We start from the raw sequence: 22,695 nt of genomic DNA on the forward strand, positions 1-22,695 counted from the left end.
TGGTTTTTGGCTTTGTTAGAGTTCATCCATTGGCAGTTTGACCTTACTCCTAAGGCATGACTTTTCTGGAGTCTCAAGAACTGAGGTGCCTTTTCTTTTTTCAGTACTCCTCCATCTTGACACAGCTTGTTTGCCAGCCTCTGTCTCTACAATATGACTGGGCTGCTGAGATCCCCTGTTGGTTCTTTAGTTGCCCATCACCTGATTTTGGATGGGTTTCTCAGCATGTTTTCCTACATATTTGTAGACTTAGGAATCAGTTAACAGTTTCCGGGGGGGAATTTCTATGTAGATTTATGGGTTCTGTTTCTACACGTTTTCTTAGGGGTCATTTTTCACCCTGAAGCCCCACCCTGCTTTGGCACCTGCAACCTCCAACCTCTGCCAGCTTAGTCCAGTTAGATCACAATATTATGTTTGGGCTTTATTTCCCATTATTGATTTAGACAATCTCTTATACAAAAGTAATGATTAAATGTGAAATTTGCTTGATGGGTTCTCAAAGAATGTAGCCCCAGAACTCTTACCTGTATTGATTGCTTTCCTGCGCCTTTAGACAAGTTATTTTATATGTTTTATTTAGCATTCATAGCTGTTCTCAAGAGTGCTAGTTCAATGCACTGTTCTTCATAAATTGGAGCCGGAAGTACCATATTCTGGAATTGTGGTAATACTGGAATTTTACTAATGCTTAACACCTTTCCATTAATATTGGTGGCTGCTGCAAATCTTTGCCAGGTTCCTACTGTGTTAAACGGATAAAATCAGTTCTTATATAATAGTTACCATAGACCATGAAGGTTAGCTACTTATTAACTTTACTTTTATCTTTTGGAATAAAAGAAGGTGTTTAGTACATCAGGAAAGATCTCTGAAAGCCAGAGTACAAATGGGGAATCAATACTAACTATTAAAGGTCTTAATTAAACTTCCTACTGACATAAGCTTCTATTTTTTGAATTATAGTCATTGGAAGGTTTTCATAGAATTGGGAGTTCTTATCATAGTTTCTCATGTTTTTATCTCCAGGAAGATGAAGTCCTCAGTACATTCTGAAGAGGATGATTTTGTTCCAGAACTACATAGAAATGTTCACCCTCGGGAGCGGCCTGATTGGGAAGAAACACTTAGCACAATGGTAAATCAATTTTATGCATATGTATCTGTGTATATTTTACTTACGTAAGGAGAAGGAGCTGATGAATCTTTAAAAGAATTGTTTTTTGTTACTTTGTTAATTTATTCAGGAAATATCTATTGAGCAGATAATCTATTCCAAGCAATGTTTAAAACTCTGTGGGCAGAGTCTTGAAAAAAAATACCAATTTCCTACCTTTGTGGTGCTTATATTTTAATGGGGTAGGACGAGAAGGAAACAATTAAATATATAATATGTCAAGTGATGGGAAGTGCTATTGTAGACAATTAATTGTAGAGTAGTGGGGTTACGGAGTAGGAGGATTGGAAAACCATTTACAGAAAAATGGTTTGGATGGATGGAGAGCTGATCATGTAGTTTCTTGTGGTCCATTATAAAGACTTAGGTTTCTTACGCTGAGTGAGATGGGAAACCCCATTGGAGGATTTTTGGTTGAGAAGTCACATGATCTGGCTTGAACTTTTAAAGGAAATCTCTGGTTTTTGTTTATAGGCTAAGGGGGAGGCAAAAGAAGAAATAAGGAGACCAACTAGAAGGTTATTATAATAGGTGAACAGTAATGATAGCTTGAACCATGCTGGTAGATATGGTGGAAAATGGTTAGATTCTGGAGAGAGTTTTACAAAGCCTACTATTTTTGCTGATGAATGGGATATAGAGTTAGCTACAGATATATCAAAGATGGTGTCAGGTGTTTTGGCTTGATCAACCTGAAGACTGGAGTTTACATTTCCTGAGATACTGGAAAAGCAGTTTTTGTTGGGGTCTGATTAGGAAAATCCTATGCAATGTAGTTTTCCACATGATAAGTTTGAGATACATGTTTAATCTATTATAACTTTTTGCAGCTCAGGTCTGTGAACAGTGACTTTTTTTTTTTTTATGGAGAATAACATTTTACTTAATTGTAGTTAAAAGTTAGTGTTTTTTATCATCAAAATTGAATGCAGATACTCATCTGTCAATGCTGGTCTATAATAAGATTTTACAATTTTATTTTTGAAAATGCCTTTTCAATTAGGTACTGCCAAATGCTGACATCCGTTCGTGAGCATATGATTTTAATTGAGCATATTTATCGCTTAAAGGGCATTTATAGAATTCTATTAGATTCTTCTCTTGTTATTTACCTTTTAGCATAACATTATATTACAAACTTCCGGTGGAAGGTTAGGGTGAAGCTCCTCATTTGCAAAGTTAAATGGATTTTGCAGTATGGAAATATATTTTGCGCTTGTATTGTGGTCAGAAAAACTGTACTGGAACTGTAGTTTGAGCTCTGAAAATATATTCACTGCAAATTTATGTGGTAATAGAGATCTTTCTTCTTGTTTTAATGTTTGATAGCTTGATAAAAATATATGGCAGCTCATGATTGTGACTCTGACATTTATCACAGTGTAAATTTCTCATAAGCTATGTTTTCTTTGCAATTTTAGGTTAAATTGATCAAGAAATAGCATCAAATCTACAGCAAAAACTAATTATGAAAGCCATTTAGCATTCACTAACAGAGGTTGAAAATATGTCCAACTGAACCTTTTCTGTTTCTTATTTATTTATTAATTACCAAAAATCTATATAATGTATCTTAGTGGGTTCCACTTCAGGTTGTACTGAATCAATGTTTGTTGACTTTATTTGAGAATATTGTTGGCTTTGATTGTCCCATGAAGACTGTACATAGGGACTAATTCTTCACTCACTTGGAACTCAGCATTGACTCCTCAACAACTGAGCAGTATTGGCTGCATTTGTTGACTCATCAAGAGTTAAGGAAAACCAGTTGAAATCATTTGCATTCTTTGTAAACTGACTCTTGATTTCGCTCTCAGTGACCTCAACTCTTCAAGCCTGTACTTACCAAAAGGCTTTTGTTTTCTCTGGATTTCTTTGCTGTAGTCAAACATGATTTAAGTGATTCACCATTGGTCTCTGGCTTTCCTTGGTCTGCCAACAAATGATCTACTTAGGAATTTACTCTGGATGCAGTCTTGTTTTTATTTTTATGAAGGAATTCTGTGTGAGGCTTTGCTCATTTACTCTGTTTTAGAGTTTTCTGACTTTTCAGATTGTTGTTTTCCTATGAGTTGAGAATATTGTGATGAGTGCATAGTTTGGTAATGTTTGATTTGTAGTCTTTCTGCACAGCTGTAGTGCCAGTGCATAAGAAACACAGTGTTTTGCCATCTTATTTTATAATGAAACCCACGTTCTCCTTTGCCTTAAAAGCATGACATTCAGAGTCCACTTATCTCTTTGCTTATTTTTTACATGTGTATAGATAGGTAATTTAAAAAATGTGGTATGGTGATAACGTGGAACTAGAAATGCTGTGGAGTTATAACTCAGTAGTGCAGTTTAGGGTGTGATGAGCAGCAGTATGAATCAGTGAGAGTGCCTCATAAGGTCTCTTTCATAGCTACTCAGTTCTGTCATTGTAATATGAAAGCAGCCATAGACAACACATAAGTGAGCATAGCCGTGTTCCGATAAAACTATTTATGGACACATTGGAGTTTCATGTAATTTTCGTATGTCATTGGATGATCCTCCTTCTTTTGATTTTTTTCCCCCCAAACATTTAAAAGTATAAAAGTCACCTCTAGCTTATGGGCTGTACAAAAACAGGCATTGGGCTGGGTTGGCTCTAATTTTTTTTTTAATGTGTACTTATTTATTTTGAGACAGACAGCACACATGTGCGTGCATGAGTCAGGGAGGGGCAGAGAGGGGCAAGCAGGCTCTGCCCAGACGATGCAGATGTGGGGCTCAGTCTGATGAACTGTGAGATCATGACCTGAGCTGAAATCAAGAATCAGATGCTTAACCGACTGAGCCACCTGGGCTCCCTTGGGTTGGCCCTAATTTTGGGTCCTGCCTTATATAATTATAACGTAAGATGTAAGGCTCTCTGAAATATTCCAGATAGAAAAGGATTCTATTTTAATTCTCACAGTATGTTGTTCATATCTGTGTCTGAATACTTAATCTCATTCTAGTTATTTATGGTTGTTACCTCCTTTTATTATATTGTGAGTTTTTTGAGAAGGGATAAAGATAATCTTGTATTCATTTTATTGAAGGATAAACTTTAAGAGGATATAATCATGACTTGCTTACAAATATAAAATGAACACATGCCTGAGATATTTAACTCATTAATTAATGAAGGAACCAGTCAAGTGTTATAACTTGATTCAAAGGAGATTTGGTTCAAAGGAGAATTCAAAGTGCCTTACTATTAAGAGATTAATCATGCTAAAATAGATGCAAATGGATGCAAAAACTGGCAAAACTGCTTAGTTCCACTGGACACAATTTGCATTTCTATGGACAGGAATTATTTGTACTATTAGTTTTCTGCAAGTTAACTTCTCTGCAGGGATGGAAAATAGCCTCAGCAAAGACAAGTGCCACACCCCTATTTAAGTCAAGGAATTCCTAGAGGTACTGGACTTCCATTGAAAAGATATTCAATAATTTGGTTTGCTAATAGTATATGGAAACACAACTGTTTTAATGACTTTGTATTCTGAAACTTTACTGAGCTTGTTAGTTCTAACAGTTTTTTGTTGGAATCTTTAGGGTTTTGGATATAATATGTAATCTAGAAATAGTTACAGTTTTACTTCTTCCTTTCTGATTTGGAGGTCTTTTATTTCTTTTTCTTGCTTAATAGCTCTGGCTAGGATTTCCACTACTGTTTTGAATAGACATGATGAGAGTGGACATTTTTGTCTTCCTTGTCACTGAGTATATTAGCTCTCGGCTTGTCATATATGGCCCTTATTATGTCATTTATATCATCTGTATTGAGAGTTTGTGCCATAAATGGATGTTGAATTTTTTCAAAAGCTTTTTCTACATCTATTGAGATGCTGATTTGATTTTTATCTTTCATTTGTTAAGGTGGTGTGTCATGTTGATTGATTTGTGGATGTTGAATTAACCTATGATCCCTGAAATAAATCACACCTGATTATAGTGTATGATCCTTATAATACACTGTTGGATTCAGTTTGCATCTATGTTCATCAGGGATATTGTCCTGTAAATTACTTTCTCGTGGTGTTCTTGTCTGCTTTTGATATCACAGTAATGATGGCCCTGTATAATCAGTTTGAGAGTGTTCCCTCATACTTTTTAAGAAGAATTGGTATTAATTCTTCTTTAAATGTTTGGTCAAATGTGCCAGTGAAGCTATCTGATCCCAGACTTTTATTTGCTGGGAGGTTTTTGATTACTGATTCAATCTCCTTACTAATAATTGATCTGTTCTAAATCATTTTTAAAATTAAGACAACAACAGGGGTGCCTGGGTGGCTCAGTCAGTTAAGCAGACAACTGTGGCTCAAGTCATGATCTCACAGTTCATGGGTTCAAGCCCCGCATTGGGCTCTGTGTTGACAGCTCAGGGCCTGGAGCCTGCTTCAAATTCTGTGTCTCCCTCTCTCCCTGCCCCAACCCCACTTGCATTCTGTTTCTTTCTCAAAAAAAAAAATAAATAAATAAATAAAAAAAATTAAATTAAAAAAAAAATTAAGGCAACAACAAACCCTAAAGTACCTCCCTATCCTATGGTTTATGGCTTATGGTTTATGGTGTATAATTTATTTATTACTCTTAATAAATTTATAATTAAATAAATAGCTATAAGTATTGTAAAAAATCTAATAAAAAACTATAGTTTTTCTAAATTAGTAAGTGAAATATTTATTTGCAATTATTTAACAATAAAATCATTTAGTGAAAAAAATTAGGATCTTAAAAAAATGAGATAAAAAAACCCAAAAAGAGGGAGAATCTTTAAGTAGTTTTGAATATTCTAACTAAAACCACCTTATATTATACTTCTTAGTGTTTCATTATTTATTTTATTTTTAGATTTAATTATATCTGTAATCTCAGAATGGATCCTGTTAATTCTCAAGGTTTTTGTTTTTGTTTTCTTTTTTTGTTTTTCTTTTGTTTGTCTTTTTGTTTTGTTTTGTTTGTTTTGGTGGTGGTGTTTTTAGGAACAGTTTCTCACTTGAGGGTCTGTTTCTAATCAATGTGTTCAAGGCTGATGGCTAAAGCAGGTCATGTTGTAGTAAAGAAGTTGTTATTGACAAAATAAAAATGGTTCTTGGTGAAAATACTCATAGATGCTAACAACCAGAGCCATGAAAATTAAAACAAGTTATAAATTTTGAACTTCCAAAATACCTAAAATTTTATGAAGGAAGATAACAAGTTAATGCTCAGTGTTGTTAACATTGTATGTGTGCCCCTACAAATGCCATCCCCTTTCCCTTTCTCATACACAAACACATGTGTGCTTGGCTCCTGTGTGTGTGTGTGTGCACACATGTTCTCTCCCGTGTGCACATATTCCCTCTCTCTCACGCACAGACAATCACAGTCCCAGTCACTCATTCCTGAAGGGTTGGTTGGCTTTTTCCCCTCTGTATCTCTTCTTCTCACCTGCTAAATGCAGGCATTCACAGGGGTCTGTATTTTGTTTCTTTATGCTTGTTTCTTCCCACTTCTTTACTATTCCTGCAGATTTGACTGTCATCTCTCTACAGATGACTTCATATCCCATATCTCTAGCTCTGTAAGAATTCATTCCCCACTGGAAGGTCCTAGAGAAACTGTGAGTTATAGATTTTCACTAAATCTCTGTTTTCCTTCTCCCAGAAATGAGTTTCTTCCTTTTAACTTGACGGTTTATGGTAAGAACACTAACTTTATTCCAGTCACTCCGGTTCAGAATCCTTGCATTTGTTATAAATCATTTTGCTCTAGTCACATGGCCTCCTTGCTCTTTCTCAAATATGTCAAGTATTCTCTCACTTCAGGGCCTTTGTATTTGTGTTCTCTTGTCCTGGAAAGTGCTTTCTCTACACAATCTGCAAAGCCTGCTCTTTTCCTTCTGTCTGGTTTCCTCGAATGTTACAGTTAAGTGCTGCCTTTACTCACCCTCTTAGAGAAAATAATAGCCCAGCCTTCCTCTTTTTTTGTACTCAGCTTGAATTTTCTCTGTAGTACTTGCAAATATAATTTGTATCATTATTATCTCTCTTTTCCATTAGATTTTAAGCTCCTTGAGTACAGGGACTGTCACTTTTGTTAACTGTTTCATCATCTGTGTAACTCTGAGTAAACTCTTGGTAAAATACTTTTTGAATGAATGAAACTCTCATTCCTGGACAAGTAGAAACACTTGTTTTTCCTTGAAAATGCCTTAAATTTTCCTGCTTCATTATCTCACTTGTCAGATGTTAATATCTTCTTTCTTTTCTTTTTTATTTTCTGTTCTTTTATTTTCTATTCTCTCTCTTTTTTTCTCTTCTCTCCTTCCTTTTTTTTTTAAGACAAAAGTTGAGACCATTGGTACATTTTTCTTAACTTTTCGAAAGTACCCTATGTATCTGGAGCATTTCCTCCATCTGTTGCCTGCTTTCTAAAGAGGAATGAGGATTGGTGAAAACAGCTGGATTATTTCTTCCTGAATAATCTTGAGCAAGAGGTAATTTTGCAGGAGGTCTGTATTTTGTTTATTGCTCCTTATATTAATAGTTGTCCACTCTGTTCGATACTTACACTGGTTCCTTTTACCCATAGAGCTGTAAAAAATTGCAGTTTGGGTAAAAGAAAAAAAAAATCTTTGCAAATGTTCTTTAGGTGAATGTCTTTAGCTCCTTTATTACAGTGTGATGTTTAACAGTTTAGTTTTGACTGAATTTTAGTTATAACTAGAGAAACCGGTGATGTTTATCATTTCACAGCCTTTAAAAGCTGAATGTTTTGTTTAGTTTTGCTTTCTGAATAATCACAAATGCAACCATTGATTAATATGCAAAGCCCAGGTTTTGAATTTGTGCCAGTATATTCAGAGCTCTTCAATAAACAACCCCAAACCCACCCCATTCCACAGTGCATCCTTTTCTGGCTGAAGATTGTGGGAATTCTCTGGCATGAATCAAGTGGCATTAATTATTGAAGATAATTAATGGTCTGCTGAGTGTTCTGAGATATGTATTAGGTGAACCATATGAAATTGTTAGTTTTATACATTAAAGAAGCTCAAAATTGGAAGTTTTACAAGGTTAAGCATAAAATCTTTTGAATTGTTGAGCTGATCTCAAACCCAGTATTTTATTGTTAATTATTAAACTGAAAACTACAGTTCACCTTTGATCAACACGGGTTTTAACTGCACAGGTCCACTTGTACTTGCATTTTCTTTGATAAATACATTATGGTACTGTAAATCTATTTTCTCTTCAGTGTGATTTTCTTAATAACATTCCCCCTCCCAGCTTATTGTAAGAATACAGTACATAATACATATAAATACAAAATATATGCTAATTGACTATTTATTTTACATAAGGCTTCTGGCCAACAGTAGGCTATCAGTAGTTAAGTTTTTGGGAGTCAGAAGTTAAGCTGCAAGCTTAAATTTTTGACTGTGCCAGGAGTCATCATCCTTAATCCCCATGTTGTTTAAGGGTCAGTTGTACATTCCAAATATTGTGCTTTTTAAGGGGTTAAGTGATCTAGATGTTACTTTTAATGATAGAATTTGTTATATAGCTTTCCAAAAAAATTATCAAACTTATGAAACATTCAGGGAGAAAGTACATAAAACATACAGTTAGAGGAATAGTGATTCTTGTAGATCTGAACAGGAGTGTCATGGGTAGTCTAGAATCTTGCTATGTCTTTCTTTAATAGAAAATTTCCAGTGAAGTATCTTCCCCATTTGTGGTTCTTTCTTCCCTTCTGCCATTCTTTTGTTTATACCCTACCTTATTTCAGAAAGAATTTGTATTTTTTATTCTATATTCTGTATTTAAATATTACATGCAAATTTTTATTAGTAGATCTGTTGTACAAAATTCAAATGCAGAAACAGATTAGTATCAGTTTCTAGCAGCAATGAAGACTGGCAATAATTTACCTGAATAAAATCCCTATAAAGGCAATGTTACACTGTTTTTAAATTTTCCTAAGAAGCTTAATATAAAATGTCTGGCAAATTTATGTACAACGATGGAACCCTGGATGTTCAGTCGATTAAATACCTGCTGAATAAGGAGGATTATCTTGTAATGATTGGAACAAACAGGAGTCAGATGAAGGAGAGATGAATCTCCATTATAGAGAAGTATAAATTTCAGAATATCTAATGATTTTGCTGATATGTCAGTGTGTGAATTTTTACGTTGATTCCAGATGTTGCCTGGTAGGGGCTTTGTGATTATTATAGCAAGGGTACTTGGTAATAACTTTTCCTAAATTATTTTAAACATTGCCCTGAATATTTTTTTTTTCTTGGTGTTAATTGGTTCTCTCTGAAGAGACATTATTTTGCAGTAGAATTGAACTTAAAGGCAACTTCTTCCCTGTGAAGGAACTGGTTTTATAATCACTCTTAGGAATCATAGATTTTTTTGCTCTAGTAATCTCACTCAATTGTTACCAGTCAAAATAGAAAATTAAGTAGGATAATTATATAGTTTACTCCTGGGGCTTACTTGACGGTTGTTTGTATGCTTTTGGAGGGGAGTTATCCTTGTACATAAATCTACCTGCCTCTTTTGATTTCAGAGTGTTTTTTAGCATTTGCACATTAGGAGTTCAGTTCTAAATACCATATTGAAGGAAATAAGTGAAGAAAATTATGTAATTTGTTTTTAACATTGAGGGTATTTTGTTGTATCAAAAATTCTTTTGAAGATATTCACACAGATAACTCAGTTCATTAAAGTTTTTGGTAATATACTTTAAAAATCATTTCAGTGATACTGTTGTTCAACATAGTATACTGTAGATTTAATAGATTTAGCTTTTCTGTAGTATTGGGATAATTATTATTACATTTCCCCTCTTTGTCTCTTGCTTCTTTGTAAGAAAGGGAACAATACTTAGACCGATTAAAATTTAAAGTTTCTATAAACATACTTCATTTCAGAGATTTATTCCATGTACGTCTTACAGTTAAACTACGGTTGAGTACAGAAACTGACAGTCCTGTTTGCCTTTCTTGACAGAACAGATTTCATATTCAGGTCTTGTTTTTTTAGTTAGCGGTGTATATGTTAATGCGTATGTATTATGTACAGATTTTCCCTTGACTGATGATGGGGTCATGTCCTGACAAACTCATTGTAAGTCAGAAATATTCTAAGTTGAAAATGCAGTTGGTACATCTAACCCACTGAACATAGCTTAGCCTAGCCTATCTTAAATGTGCTCAGAATGCTTACTTTAGTCTACAGTTGGGCAACATCATTTAACCCAAAGCCTGTTTTATAATAAAGTGTTGAATATCTCAGTGGATTTATTGTATATTGTATGGAAAGTGAAAAGCAGAATGATTGTATAGGTACAGAGCCAGTGCTTATCCTCATGATCCTATTGTTGACTAGGAGCTGTGATTCACTACTGCTGCTGTCGAGGGTCACTAAAAGTATGCCACTGCATATTGCTAGCTCAGGAGAAAAAAACTCAAAACAAAGTACAGTTTGTACTGAATGTGAATTGCTTTCACACCGTCGTAAAGTCAAAAAGTTGTAAGTCGAGCCATCTTAAGTCAGGGACTGTCTGTATATGTATGCAGTTCTACCAACAAAGAGCTCCTCCGTTTTTTGTTTTTGTTTTTTCCTGTTTAAGAGGCCAAAGATCCTTCCCTTTACTACTATATTTTAAGCAGAAATGCTATTTTTCATCATCATATCAAGAAACATTATTTATAATATTATTCTAAAGCTGTTGTGCCTTCTCTCAAATTCTGAGTGCAAATAAAAAGAATGTATTAAATAAGATTTGAATCTGTTAAAGGAAAAAAGTAAGAAGTAACAGAAAGTTACCATTTTTTCCCCTGAATTATTTTCACATGCTTTTTTGCTAGCCTTGTGCATAAAGAGAATCTTGATCTAGGCTTCCTTTACTCACATATCTTGTGTTTGGATTTTTTGTTCTTTGAAGAAAAGGCCATTTTGGTAACAGCATATTCTTACACTTGGTTGCATTTTGATGTTCTTTGTGAATGCTTATTTGGTGATATTATTGTTAATTTTCTATAACAGTTTCAGAACCATCTTTGTTGTTCTTAAGTATTAACTACTCATTTTGAATAATTTGCCTTTATGCCCAGTTACACATTGATTATTACAATATTGCTTTTTCAGTTGATTATAGATGTGTATGTATGTATATGTACCTATGTGTCAGTATGGGTGTTATTTGGTTGCTGTACCTTTTGAAAATAGGAGATTTTATATAAAATCACTTATATTTCAAATTACTGGAATTACATATAAATACAATTACATCTTCATAATTTAGTAATGAATGTCATGGAGCTGGGTTTGGGATTTCCTGCCCCTCTGCTTTGTTCTGTTTTGCAGGAGGCTAATCCCTGCAAACTACATGCTCTCTTGCCAGCAGACTTCTGGCAAGGTTTGGCCAGTGGGAGGTACTGGTAGAAGATTGGAGGGCAGGAAAAGGGGAGAAAATAGGTCATTTCTCCTTCTCTTTTTATCTGGTTTGAGATACATCTCCATTGTGGTTCTAGCTCCTACCACATTAACTCATGACTTGGCTCAGTGAACAAAAAATTCCATTTTATTACTACAACATGGGTATATCTCATCATAAATATGCTTTTCTCTTTTTCTTTCCTAAGTTGCCTATAAATATGAATACCTAGTTTTGTCTCTTGGAATTATATTGAGTATCTAACCTCCTTTAGTTATGACAGGTTGTTATGCATTTGCATATGATAGCTGTAATATGTAGGTAATATGCAGAGGTGGAAGAAGGTAGCTAACTAGCTTGCTTTCTCTCTTTCTCTCAGTAAAGCCTTCTTCCTTTATAAAAATAAAACATACTTATATAGAAAATGCAGAAAAGTGAGAAAAAAAAGACTCACCCATAGTCCTATTTTCCATACTGGTGAGATTATTTTGGTATATTTCCTTTGTGACTCTTACAATGCAGAGAAACTTTAACACCCATATGAACACATTTTTCTTATACAAATTTCTCCAAATTGTTACTTGCAAAGAATACTGCTTTGTTAGTGTATTCTTTTCCCCATCATGTCTGGGAATATAGTTTTATTCTTGTAAACCATATACAGTTTTCTATCTTTTTCTCCCCATTTAACATATGCATTCTACCTTATTATTAAGGTGCTGCAGTGAAGAGAAAACTGAATATTCCCCATTGTACATTATGGAAAGTGTCGTAGGTAAAGGAGTTGGCTGGTTCACTGGAAGGAAGAGATCTCTGGAAAAGACTGGCTGGTAGACATAGTGTAGGGAACCGCTGTGAAAGGGGAATAAAAAATATTGCCATGGAGAGGGAAAGGAATTAAGTTTTCCTCCTTGTAGGGGAAAAGAGTGAGGGTCTTGAGAGCGGCAAAATGGGTATGGGACAGATTGTAGCATGCACATTGAAATATGGGTTGCAAGGGAGAAAGTAGAGATGGCTGTTGCCCCGAGTCAGATCTGTGTCCTTCCTGCTGGCTACCAACCCCACCTGCAGAAATTGCACTTGCTTCCAGGGCTTGCCTTCACATGAACAGACTCCTGTGAGACTTCAGCAGGAGTGTTTGGAGAGTACTGAAGTCAGTGCTTTCGGTGGAGTCTGGGAGTGCTGGAAAGCAAGAGCTCCTGGGGCTTTGCGTCCCAGTTCTGGGAAGAGAGAGTTTTAATTGCATGAGAAATAAAGGAGCACTTAAAGCCTGAGATCACTCAGGAATTTCTAGGGTCTTAAACATACACATTATTAGTATTTATTTTCCATAGCTGTATGAGAAATTATCACATATGTAGAGACTTAAGACAATACTCATTTGTTGTCTTACAGTTCTGTAGGCCACAAGTTTGGGCAAGCTGAACTGGGTTTTCTGCTCGGGGTCTTGTAAGGCCGAAATCAGGGTGTTGGCTGGATTGGGCTCTCATCCGAGGACTGAAGAATCTGCCTCCCACCTCATTTAAGTTATGGGCCATATCTGCTTCCTTGTGGTTTCTTCTAGTTCCTGGGTCTGGGGTCCCAGTTTCCTTGCTGGCTGTCAGTGGGGACTGTTTTCTACTATTAGAGGCTACCTGAATTCCTTCTTACTTGGACACTTCAGTCTTCAAAGCCAGCAGCAGCACCTTGAATCCTTATCATGCATCAAATCTTTGATTTTCCCTTTTGTTACGGGCTGGAGAAAGCTGCTTTCGAAGTGCTTTTGTGATTAGATTAGGCCCATCCAGACGGTTATCGTATTTTAAGATCAACTGACCTGGGAATGGAATTACATCCACAAGGTCTCTTCCCATCATTACCTAGGTTAGTGTTTGAATAACCAGGAGGTAGGCCTCTTGGCAGGTGTTTGTGGGGGGAAGGTGGGCTGCCTTCCTTAGAATGTTGCTTACCACATTGTTATATAGTTTTTCTCTGTTATATGTGCTTTAATGTATTTAACTCATGTGATAATATTAGTTGATAGAAATCACAAATATTCCAGGAGATTTAAAACCACTAATACTTTATAAAACTGTAACTTTTTTATGTTTGCCTGGGAGAAATTTATGTATACTGTGTGTTGTAATTGGTGTTAAATGAGAACTCTTAATAAAGAAATTTAAGGACTACACAATATCCTATAATATAGAATGTATTATTGATGCTTCATCAATTAGTAGGATCTTGAATTTGCTTTATTTATTTATTTTTAAAGTTTATGTATTTATTTTAACACACACACACACACACGTGTGTGTGTGTGCGCGCGCGCGCGCGCATGTGGGAGAGGGGTAGAGGGAAGAATAGAATCCTAAGCAGTCTCTGTGCTGTCAGCATGAGCCCAATGCGGGGCTCCATATCACGAGTCGTAGGATAATGACCTGAGCCAAAATCAAGAGTCAGATGCTCAACTGAATTTGTTTTATATTTTTCACATTGATGAATATCTTTATGATGAATTTTGTCTTTTCTTTTTATTGTTACTTTATGGGGAACTAAATCTAAAGAGTATGAAGATCCCACATTACTTATGAAGAGTTTTGTTAATTTGTATTCTAAGCAGTAATGTTTTGTGCCATATCTTTTCAGCCTTACAAAGTTTTGGTCTTTCATATTTTGATAGAAGAAAAGCTGTTTCTCATTGTAATTTTTTATTTAAAAAAGATATTGTCTTTGAACCTTTTTTCTTCCCTGTGCCTATATTAGATGTAGCAGATTTTGTAATAGAAACTCAGTTTAAATACTGTGTCTAATGCACTATGGCACGTTGTTTCTTCTTTATTGGTCTCAGTTTCCTCCTTGCAGTGAAATGGCTGAATGAGATTTCTTTCAGCACTCTGATTATGTGTTAAACACCTTTCCATACCCTATTTTTTCCTTAAAAATCTGTAATACCCATTAGCATTTTGCTAGTATTTATTAAGATGGACTTTATAGACTTTGGGAGAAGATAGTCACGCACATAGATAAAAGGGGTGCGCCTTGTGTTGGGGCTGACTGTAGAAGTAGCCAGCTTTAATGGTTCTGTATCCGAACACAGTGTGTTACAAGACTGTTAAATCACTTCTGTTACCCAGCCATTGGAGAGCTTTACATGGGAGCTGGAAAATAGTCATTTGCAAGATTCTTTAAAGATCTGTACTAGTGGCAGGAATGGTGGAATATTTTTCTGGGGTAGGGAGCAGTGAAGCAGAAAGGATAAAACATTACCCATTCCTGTTTCTGTTAAGTTTTCAGTATCAAATAATTTCCTGAAATGGATGAACTATTCTCGTATGTGGTTTAACTGGTTCAGATTATAGAGAAACAGATACTGTCCTTTTTATAGATGCCGCATTTTTTCAGACTGCATTAGCTTTTTACCAGTGAGGATATACTTTTATAGTTGGTTTGTGGTTAAGTATAAGCCTTAGATCTCGTTATGTGAATTTTTATCAAACAGAGTGTGCCCCCCCATACTTATATAATTGAATTTTTGTTCTTGATGCACTTTATAATCATGTTAGTTTGTCTTTGCAGCCTGTTAAAGTCTCTTCAACTTCTGTCACTCAGAGTGCTAGAATCCCTTTTAGTTTTCTTCTGTCTATAAATTTGAGAAGTATGTCATTCGTTTTCATTTATCTTTTATAAATATCCTGAGAAATTTGGGAATGAAAGAGCCTTATAGTCTGCTACCTTCTTTTTTGCTGCATAGTGATTTATTATGTAATTGACATTTAACATATTTTGAGTATTTTATCATTTAAAAATTTTAAATTTCATTTTAAAATTCTGTTCGTGGGTATATCACAGAAGACTCAGCTACATGCTGACTGTGGTTATTCAGTGGACCTTTTGCATTTACCTGTTCCGTTATTCTAGCAGCCTTAGTTAAAACCCCTCACCATCAAAAAATGGGGAAATGATAAGGGTTTCTGCTTAATTTCTTTGATTTGTATTTGTATTTCTTATTCTGAAAACCTTAGTTTTTAATGACATTAACAATTACTTATTTGCTTTAATTTTCTACTTTTAATAGTTTCAAAATAATAATGCAAACATTACTGAGAATACTTTGTTTCCTTTTATCTCTAGGAGGATATATCCTATTTGAGGTCTATTACTTCACATTACTGTCATTTGAAGTAATTTCTCTCTGTGTGCTTAAGCCTCCAATTTAAAACAATAAGGTTCATTTGTTTTATTTGGCTTTGGATTTTAAGGGATTGCCTTTTTTTCTTTGCCCCAGTTTAATTTAATTTAGTTTTACAAATATTTAAAACATTTACATCTGAACTACAAAACAAGGCATTCAGAAAAATCTAGCTTCTATCCCGTCTCTTTGTTCCTCCATAGATAAACGTTTTAATTGATTTTTGGTTTATCCTGTCTCATTTAAGTATAAGAAAATACACATATTTTTGTATTTATTTTTAGTTAAAAGGTAGCTTGTTTTTATAGCATGCTTCTCCCCGCCATGACCTATGCAGAAGATTATTTTATAGCAATACATTAAAATATTCCTCATTCCTCTTATAGCTGTTATTCACTTGTGTTGCTGCAACATAGTTTATCATTCCCTTATGGATGGACATCTAGGTTGTTTCCACCCTTTAGTTAATCAAGATAGTCCTGCAAAGAATAACCTTATGAATATGGTACTTTGTACTTTTGCCAATATAAGAAGAAAATCGTAAAGAGATTTATGTATTATTTTGGTAAGATGTGAGAGAGAGCAGAGATAAATATGTCTTCAGCTTGTTCAGTTTACTGTTGTCAGTTGAGCAGTCTTGTTGGATGTTATTGTCTTGAATGGGTGTGGAGTTTTATCAGATAATTTTTTTGGACTTATGGCAACAATCTAGCATTTTATCCTTATAATTTTTAATTATAATTAAGATTGAATTATAATGATAGACTTTTTTCTATTGTTGAACCAATCTTGCATTTCTGGGATAAATTCAGTTTGGTTCTGAAGTATTTTTAAAAATTCGTACAGTGATGGATGTGGTTTGTTATTTTATTTAGGAACTCAAACAAATCAAAACACTGAATATCTTTCCAGGTGTTAAACCAGTCTTGCATTCTCAAGATCTATCTTGTCATGGTGTTTTCTTTTTTTTCCTTGTTGGTCTCATTTTTTCTAACTTTTTATAATCTAACTTTATATTAAAATTATTTTACACTTCAAGCAGAATGCAGAAAACTCGCCACCATGTAGTTCACTTTATCTTTTCCCTTTATTATTCTAGTTTCTGTAAGTATTACATTTACATTTATCAGTGTTATTACAATTTTTGCTTTCAATTGGCACATATATTTTAAAGAACTTAAGAGGAGATTAGTGATCTGTTACATTTACCTAATTATTTATTATTTCTGTTGCTCTCCCTTTTTACCAGAAGGTCCATGTTTTATTCTGATGCCATTTTCATTCTATATGAAGAACTTTCTTTAGCATTTCTTGTAGAATCCATCTACTGGTAACAAATGATCTCAATTTTTGAAAATCTGAGTACTATCTTATTTTTATGTCATTTCTGAAGGATATTTTCACTTGATATAGTTTTCCGGATTGAACGTTCTTTCAGCATTTTATAAATGTGGTTCCACTATCCTTTGGTCTTCTTAGTTTCTAATGAGAAATCCCGTCATTTAAATCCTTATTTCTCTCTATGTAATGTAGTATGTCTTTTTTCTCTGGTGGCTGTCAGGATACTTATTTTATATAGGTTATCAACAGCTTGATTATGATGGATTGTTTTGTGGTTTTCTTTGATTTTATTCTGTTTTATTTTTGCTGATCTTGAATCTGTAAATATGTATCTTTCAACAAATTTGTTATGTTTTCATGAATTATTACATCAAAATTTTTGTCTTCTGTGACCATATTTCTCTTCCATGGGTATCTGTGAGTCTGTTCATATTTTTCAGTCTTTAATAATTTTTTTCTAATGTTTATTTATTCCTGAGAGAGACAGAGAGAGAGAGAGAGAGAGAGAGAGAGAGAGAGAAGTGGGGGAGGGGCAGAGAGAGGGAGACACAGAATCAGAAGTAGGCTCCAGGCTCTGAGCTGTCAGCACAGGGCCCAATGCCGGGCTTGAACCCACAAATCATGAGATTATGACCAGAGCCGAAGTCAGACGCTTAACTGACTGAGCCACCCAGGCACCCCTGTATTTTTCAGTCTTTTAAAACAATTTTGAATATTGTCCTTCAGAGTACATAATTAATTTCTTTTAGTCTATTGTTAGGTTGGTTCACTGACTCTTTTCCTCTATCATTTCTATTCTGCTGTTGAGCCAAGTCAGTATTTTCTTATTTCAGATACTATATTTTTCCATGTTGAAATTTTTATTTGATCTTTTTTTACATTTTTCATCAAGGAATTTTTGTCTTTCCATTGGTTTCAATATCTAATGCAGTGTGTTTATTGTAATATATGTGTTTTAAAGTCTTTGATAAGTCCAACATCTGTTTCATTTCACATTTGGCCTTTCTTGATTGTCTTTTCCTTTGGAAATTGCTCATATTTTACTGGTTGTGGTGTATCTAGTAATTTTGGATTGTGTCATGGATATTTTGAATATTGTGTTGTGAGACTGACTCCACTAATGTCCTGTATAGAGTGCTGACTTTTTTCTTTCTTTTTTTTTTTTTTTTTTTTTTTTTTGTCTTATCAGACTTCAGCCTGGTTGGATTCAGACTGAACTTTCTCTCTGGACTTATTTATTCTTTAGGTGGTGGTTTTAGCATCAGTTCAGTTTTATAGTCTTTGCTGTACTCTTACTTTTGTTAGGGATTTTGCACACACTGTTCCCAAAGGATGCTTTCCCTGGTTTCTCTGATTGGAAGGGTGGAATTCTCCAAGAGCTTTAGCCTCTGGTATAATACACATTTTTTTCTGACTAAGCTACTGTTAGGTGTAAATAGTGAGAGAAAAAAGAAAAAAAATAACAAGGATTATCTCCACAATCTTTATATAAGAGTCCTTTTTCATTGTTTTTCTATTTAGAAGAATGGGTTTTCACTCTACAACTGAAGTGGTACCCTCAGGTCTGTCCTTGGGAGAATCTCTCTGCCCTTTTCCCCACCAGGGGCAGTGTTCACATCTTTTGGCCAGAAAGTTGGACTTCTCTAAGAGTTTTGCTGACTCTGCCTGTTACTCACATCCTGATTAGCCTGTCCTTGGGTTAGTCTCGGAGGTAACATGGGAAAAGCCAGGAAGCACACTGCCGCTACATTAGCCACTCTGCAAGTTTTGACTTTGTTTCCGTATCTACCTGCTGTCATTAAAATTTTTAGAGCTCTTAGGTAGTTGCATGCATATATTTTATTTCATTGTGTTATCTTTAGAGTTTTTACCGTAAACACTGGAAAAGGCTGGAAACCTCACATTCTTTTTTTGAAATAAATTTTGCTGGATATAGAATTCTATGTTGACAGTTGTTTAAAAAAGCAACTGAAAGTACTCAGTCCAAATTTTGGTTTTCTTCTGTTTATTCCTGTGAATGTGATGTGTATTCTTTTTTTTTCCTTTGGCAGCTACTCAGATTTTATCTTTATCAGCGCTTTTCAGCCATCTGATTATGATATGCCCTGTGTAATTTTCTATGTGTTTATCAGACTCTGAATTTATGGAGTTTTCTGGATCAGTGTGTTTATAATCGTCATAAAATTTATAATTTTTTTATCAATTATTTTTTCAATTGTTTTTTCTGTTCTTCTTCTCCTTAACCCCCCTCCCACCATCCCAAGGGAAGGCATTTTCCTCTCCTTTATTTACCATCCATTACATGTATGTTAAATGGCTTTATATTGTTCTATATGTCACTGAGACTTTTTTTCCTGTCTTTTTCTCTCACACACACAAACTAAAAACCAAATAAAAATTGTTTGTGGATAGTTATCTTGCTATTTCTTTAAGTTCACTGATCTTTTCTTCTGCTGTGTCTAATACAGGCATACCTTGGAGATATTGCTGGTTTGGCCCCAGACGATTGCAGTAAAGTAAATATTGCAATAACGCGAGTCAAATGAATTTTTTCATTTCCCAGTGCATGTAAAAGCTATGTTTACACTGTACTGCACTCTATTAAGTGCACAATAGCATTATGTCTAAAAAAATAATATTCATACCTTAATTTAAGAAATATTTTATTGCTAAAAATGCTCCTTTGATGTGTGTTAGGGGATGATGGCCTTTCTAGCACAGAGAGCCTATATTCAAAATTGAGTTAATATTTTAGTTTTCAGTCTACCAGATAAAATCATCACCATTTACCAACTATGTCCAGTTACTCTTTTATACTTTTATATTTTTAAGTCTGTTAATGAATAATTTACAGAATAGTGAAAACCCACTTTATTAGAAATTTTAATAAGAATTTAAGCACAGCAAACCTCTTTATGTCAAGTAAATTTTGGTGCACAAACTTCATAAAAAATGAAAGAATATTGTTGCACATTATTTTAGCAAAATAAGGTGATCTAGGTTGTTGTTGCAAAAGACCGTGTGATAAAGTCTTTTCAGTTGAATGAATGACTAGAGGAAAATACCATATTTTCTTTTTTGTCCTTAGAAGTATGTTGTTCACTCATAATTTTTAAGTTATATAGTATTCATCTAGGATAAATACCCTCAATCTGAGTTGTTGTTTACATGATCAACATCACCAAATTTTTAAAATCTAGAGCTAGAGTTACCCCTTGCCTCAGCACCCCAAACAACCAGTCTATTCTCTGTATCTATGAACTTGGTTTTTGTCGGTTTCATTTTTTAGATTTTACATGTAAGTGAGATCATATGGTATTTGTCTTTCTCTGACTTATTTCACATAACACAATGCCCTCAAGGTCCATCCATGTTGTTGCCAGTGGCAGGATTTCATTCTTTTTCATGGCTGAGTATACACATCTTCTTTGTGAGTCTCTTCTTAATTCATTGTAACTGCTCATCCCATATTATTCTAACCTATTGCATCCTGTGGCACTGGCTCTAATAACTCAATTTTTCTGTTATAAATCATAGATGATATATTGTAAATTTGTTTCTTTACGATAGGTATTTGGATTTGCTGTTTATTTTGTCCAGAATATGGAGAACCATTTGATTTTCCAGTTTCTGGTTTTAAAATGATGCAGCTGAATGTGCCACTAGAATTAAGAAATCATGATTATGAAAACTGGTAGACCAAGGGTTAAACTGGAAGTATGACATACATGTCACCTTCAGATCTTGGTGTGAAAAATGCATGTTGTGATCTCCTGATTATGTTCAGATTGCCATTTCAACTTTTCTTAATCATTGTAAGCTAGGTTATTTTTTTTTTTTTCCAGTTCCCTAGGGGAGATTTTAGTTTGTGTTGAGACAGATGATATAATAGCTGCTTTTGAAACTTGATTGTAAGAGTATGATAATTATTAAGATTCACAGAAAATTTTTCCTTATGCAGTACAGTTTTTAAATTAGGTAAATTTTTTTTTTCTTATTCTTAGTAATTAAAACTCAAGTGAGTTACAATTTTAAGAAAAGATTATTAAATCAGTATGCATTGCTGTTGGTACAGAGTCAGCAGAACCGTTAAAATTATGATCTGCTTTTTAAAATATTTATATTAAAGGAATAGTCCTAAATCCTTTGTTTTTATTTGTTTATTATTTTTTTTTAAGGCAAGAGGAGCAGATGTCCCAGAGATTCCTGGAGATCTTGGTCTTAAGACATGTGGCAGCACAGCCAGTATGAAGGTTAAACAGGTGAAAAAGTGAGTATGATTTTACAGTGGGTTTTCAGTGAATTTGTATAAATGACAGTCAGTTTTTTAGTTATCTTACAACTTTTATTTAGATTTCTTGGTAAATATGCTCTTACTGTCCACACATTAAATTATACTATAAGCCTAAATTATGACTCAACAATTAGTGGAATAGGTCTGAAGATTATCTGCTTGTTTAAAAATAGACTTTAATTTTGTCCTCGCAACAGCTTTATGTCATTGTCTGTTAGGGTGCATTTGTTCAATGGGAACAATCCAAGTGTGTCTGTCTCAGTGCCCTTAATACATGTTCTCATTCATTTAGAAAAATCAGCTTTGTCATTTGAGTTATGAGATTGCTGTATCTCAGTTCTGCCTTTGAGAAAGCCTGAATTTGATGCCAGTAGTTGGCTCTTATGTCAAATATCTGAAGGTATCCATTTCAGTCTTTAACCAAAAAACCATTTCATACTTTCCCACTGAAGCCTTATCTACCTCCTTCCCCATCCCATGAAGTTGGCATTAAAGAACAAAAACCAGAAAAAACATCTTTTCACCCAGTAGAGTGTTAGATAGCTATGTTTTCGTTGTAAATAGAGAAAAGACAAAGATAAAAATATTCATTCTGCATCCAGACCCACCAATCCAGGACTGATGGGCTGCGACAACATTCACAGGTAAAATCTGGTTGTATATTTCATCAGGAATGCTGCTTCTGATCAGAAGTTGGCTCTTCACAGTTTTTATAACATTCACTGAAAACATAGATTTTCTATGGACATTGCCTTGGGTCAAGATTAGGAGAGTGTAGTGGTGCTTTTTAATTTTTTCTGTTGTTGTTTTTGTTTTTGACCTGTGCACTGAATGTAATTTTCATTTGATCCACTGTATTTCTGGGAAGGTTTGTGTGGCTATTTGTGTGCTCATGCGCATGCGCTTATTAAATAGTTCTGCTTGCAAGAGCTCTTCGACACATTTTATTTTTCCCTTGGGCTTAGTTATTCTGACTGTTTCAGTATCTTGCGTCTCACTTAGTTATTTCATGTACTTCAGGTTACCCTTCACTAAAGGTCACTTTCCGAAGATGGCTGAATGTGCACATTTCCATTATGAGAACGTTGAGTTTGGCAGCATACAGGTATATTTGAAATATTTCCTATATACTGAATTAAGATATATCTATATCTGTATTTTTTTCTTGGTCTCTATTTTTATCTATATATGAGAGGTGACACTTAGAAGTAGTTTTTTCTATTGATGTCTTGTTGGTTGATGGGAAAACTTTTATTT

General features: G+C 34.4%; 1 protein-coding gene across 12 annotated transcripts in view; it reads left to right on the forward strand.

Moving 5' to 3' along the window:
• The window catches only part of ARHGAP32 (Rho GTPase activating protein 32), a 298,406-nt gene that overhangs the window by 118,154 nt on the left and 157,557 nt on the right, over window positions 1-22,695 (forward strand). For 10 of the 12 annotated variants that reach the window (XM_053203873.1, XM_053203879.1, XM_053203876.1 and 7 more), the window contains 4 exons: window positions 1,030-1,138; window positions 21,323-21,414; window positions 22,041-22,082; window positions 22,459-22,543. In XM_053203873.1, coding sequence (XP_053059848.1) covers window positions 1,030-1,138; window positions 21,323-21,414; window positions 22,041-22,082; window positions 22,459-22,543 — 328 coding nt within the window. The remainder of the gene's footprint in view (window positions 1-1,029; window positions 1,139-21,322; window positions 21,415-22,040; window positions 22,083-22,458; window positions 22,544-22,695) is intronic. The other 2 variants (XM_053203872.1, XM_053203874.1) reach the window with 1 other exon arrangement.

This window comes from Acinonyx jubatus, chromosome D1, assembly GCF_027475565.1.
Source record: "Acinonyx jubatus isolate Ajub_Pintada_27869175 chromosome D1, VMU_Ajub_asm_v1.0, whole genome shotgun sequence".
NCBI classification, from domain to species: Eukaryota; Metazoa; Chordata; class Mammalia; order Carnivora; family Felidae; genus Acinonyx; species Acinonyx jubatus.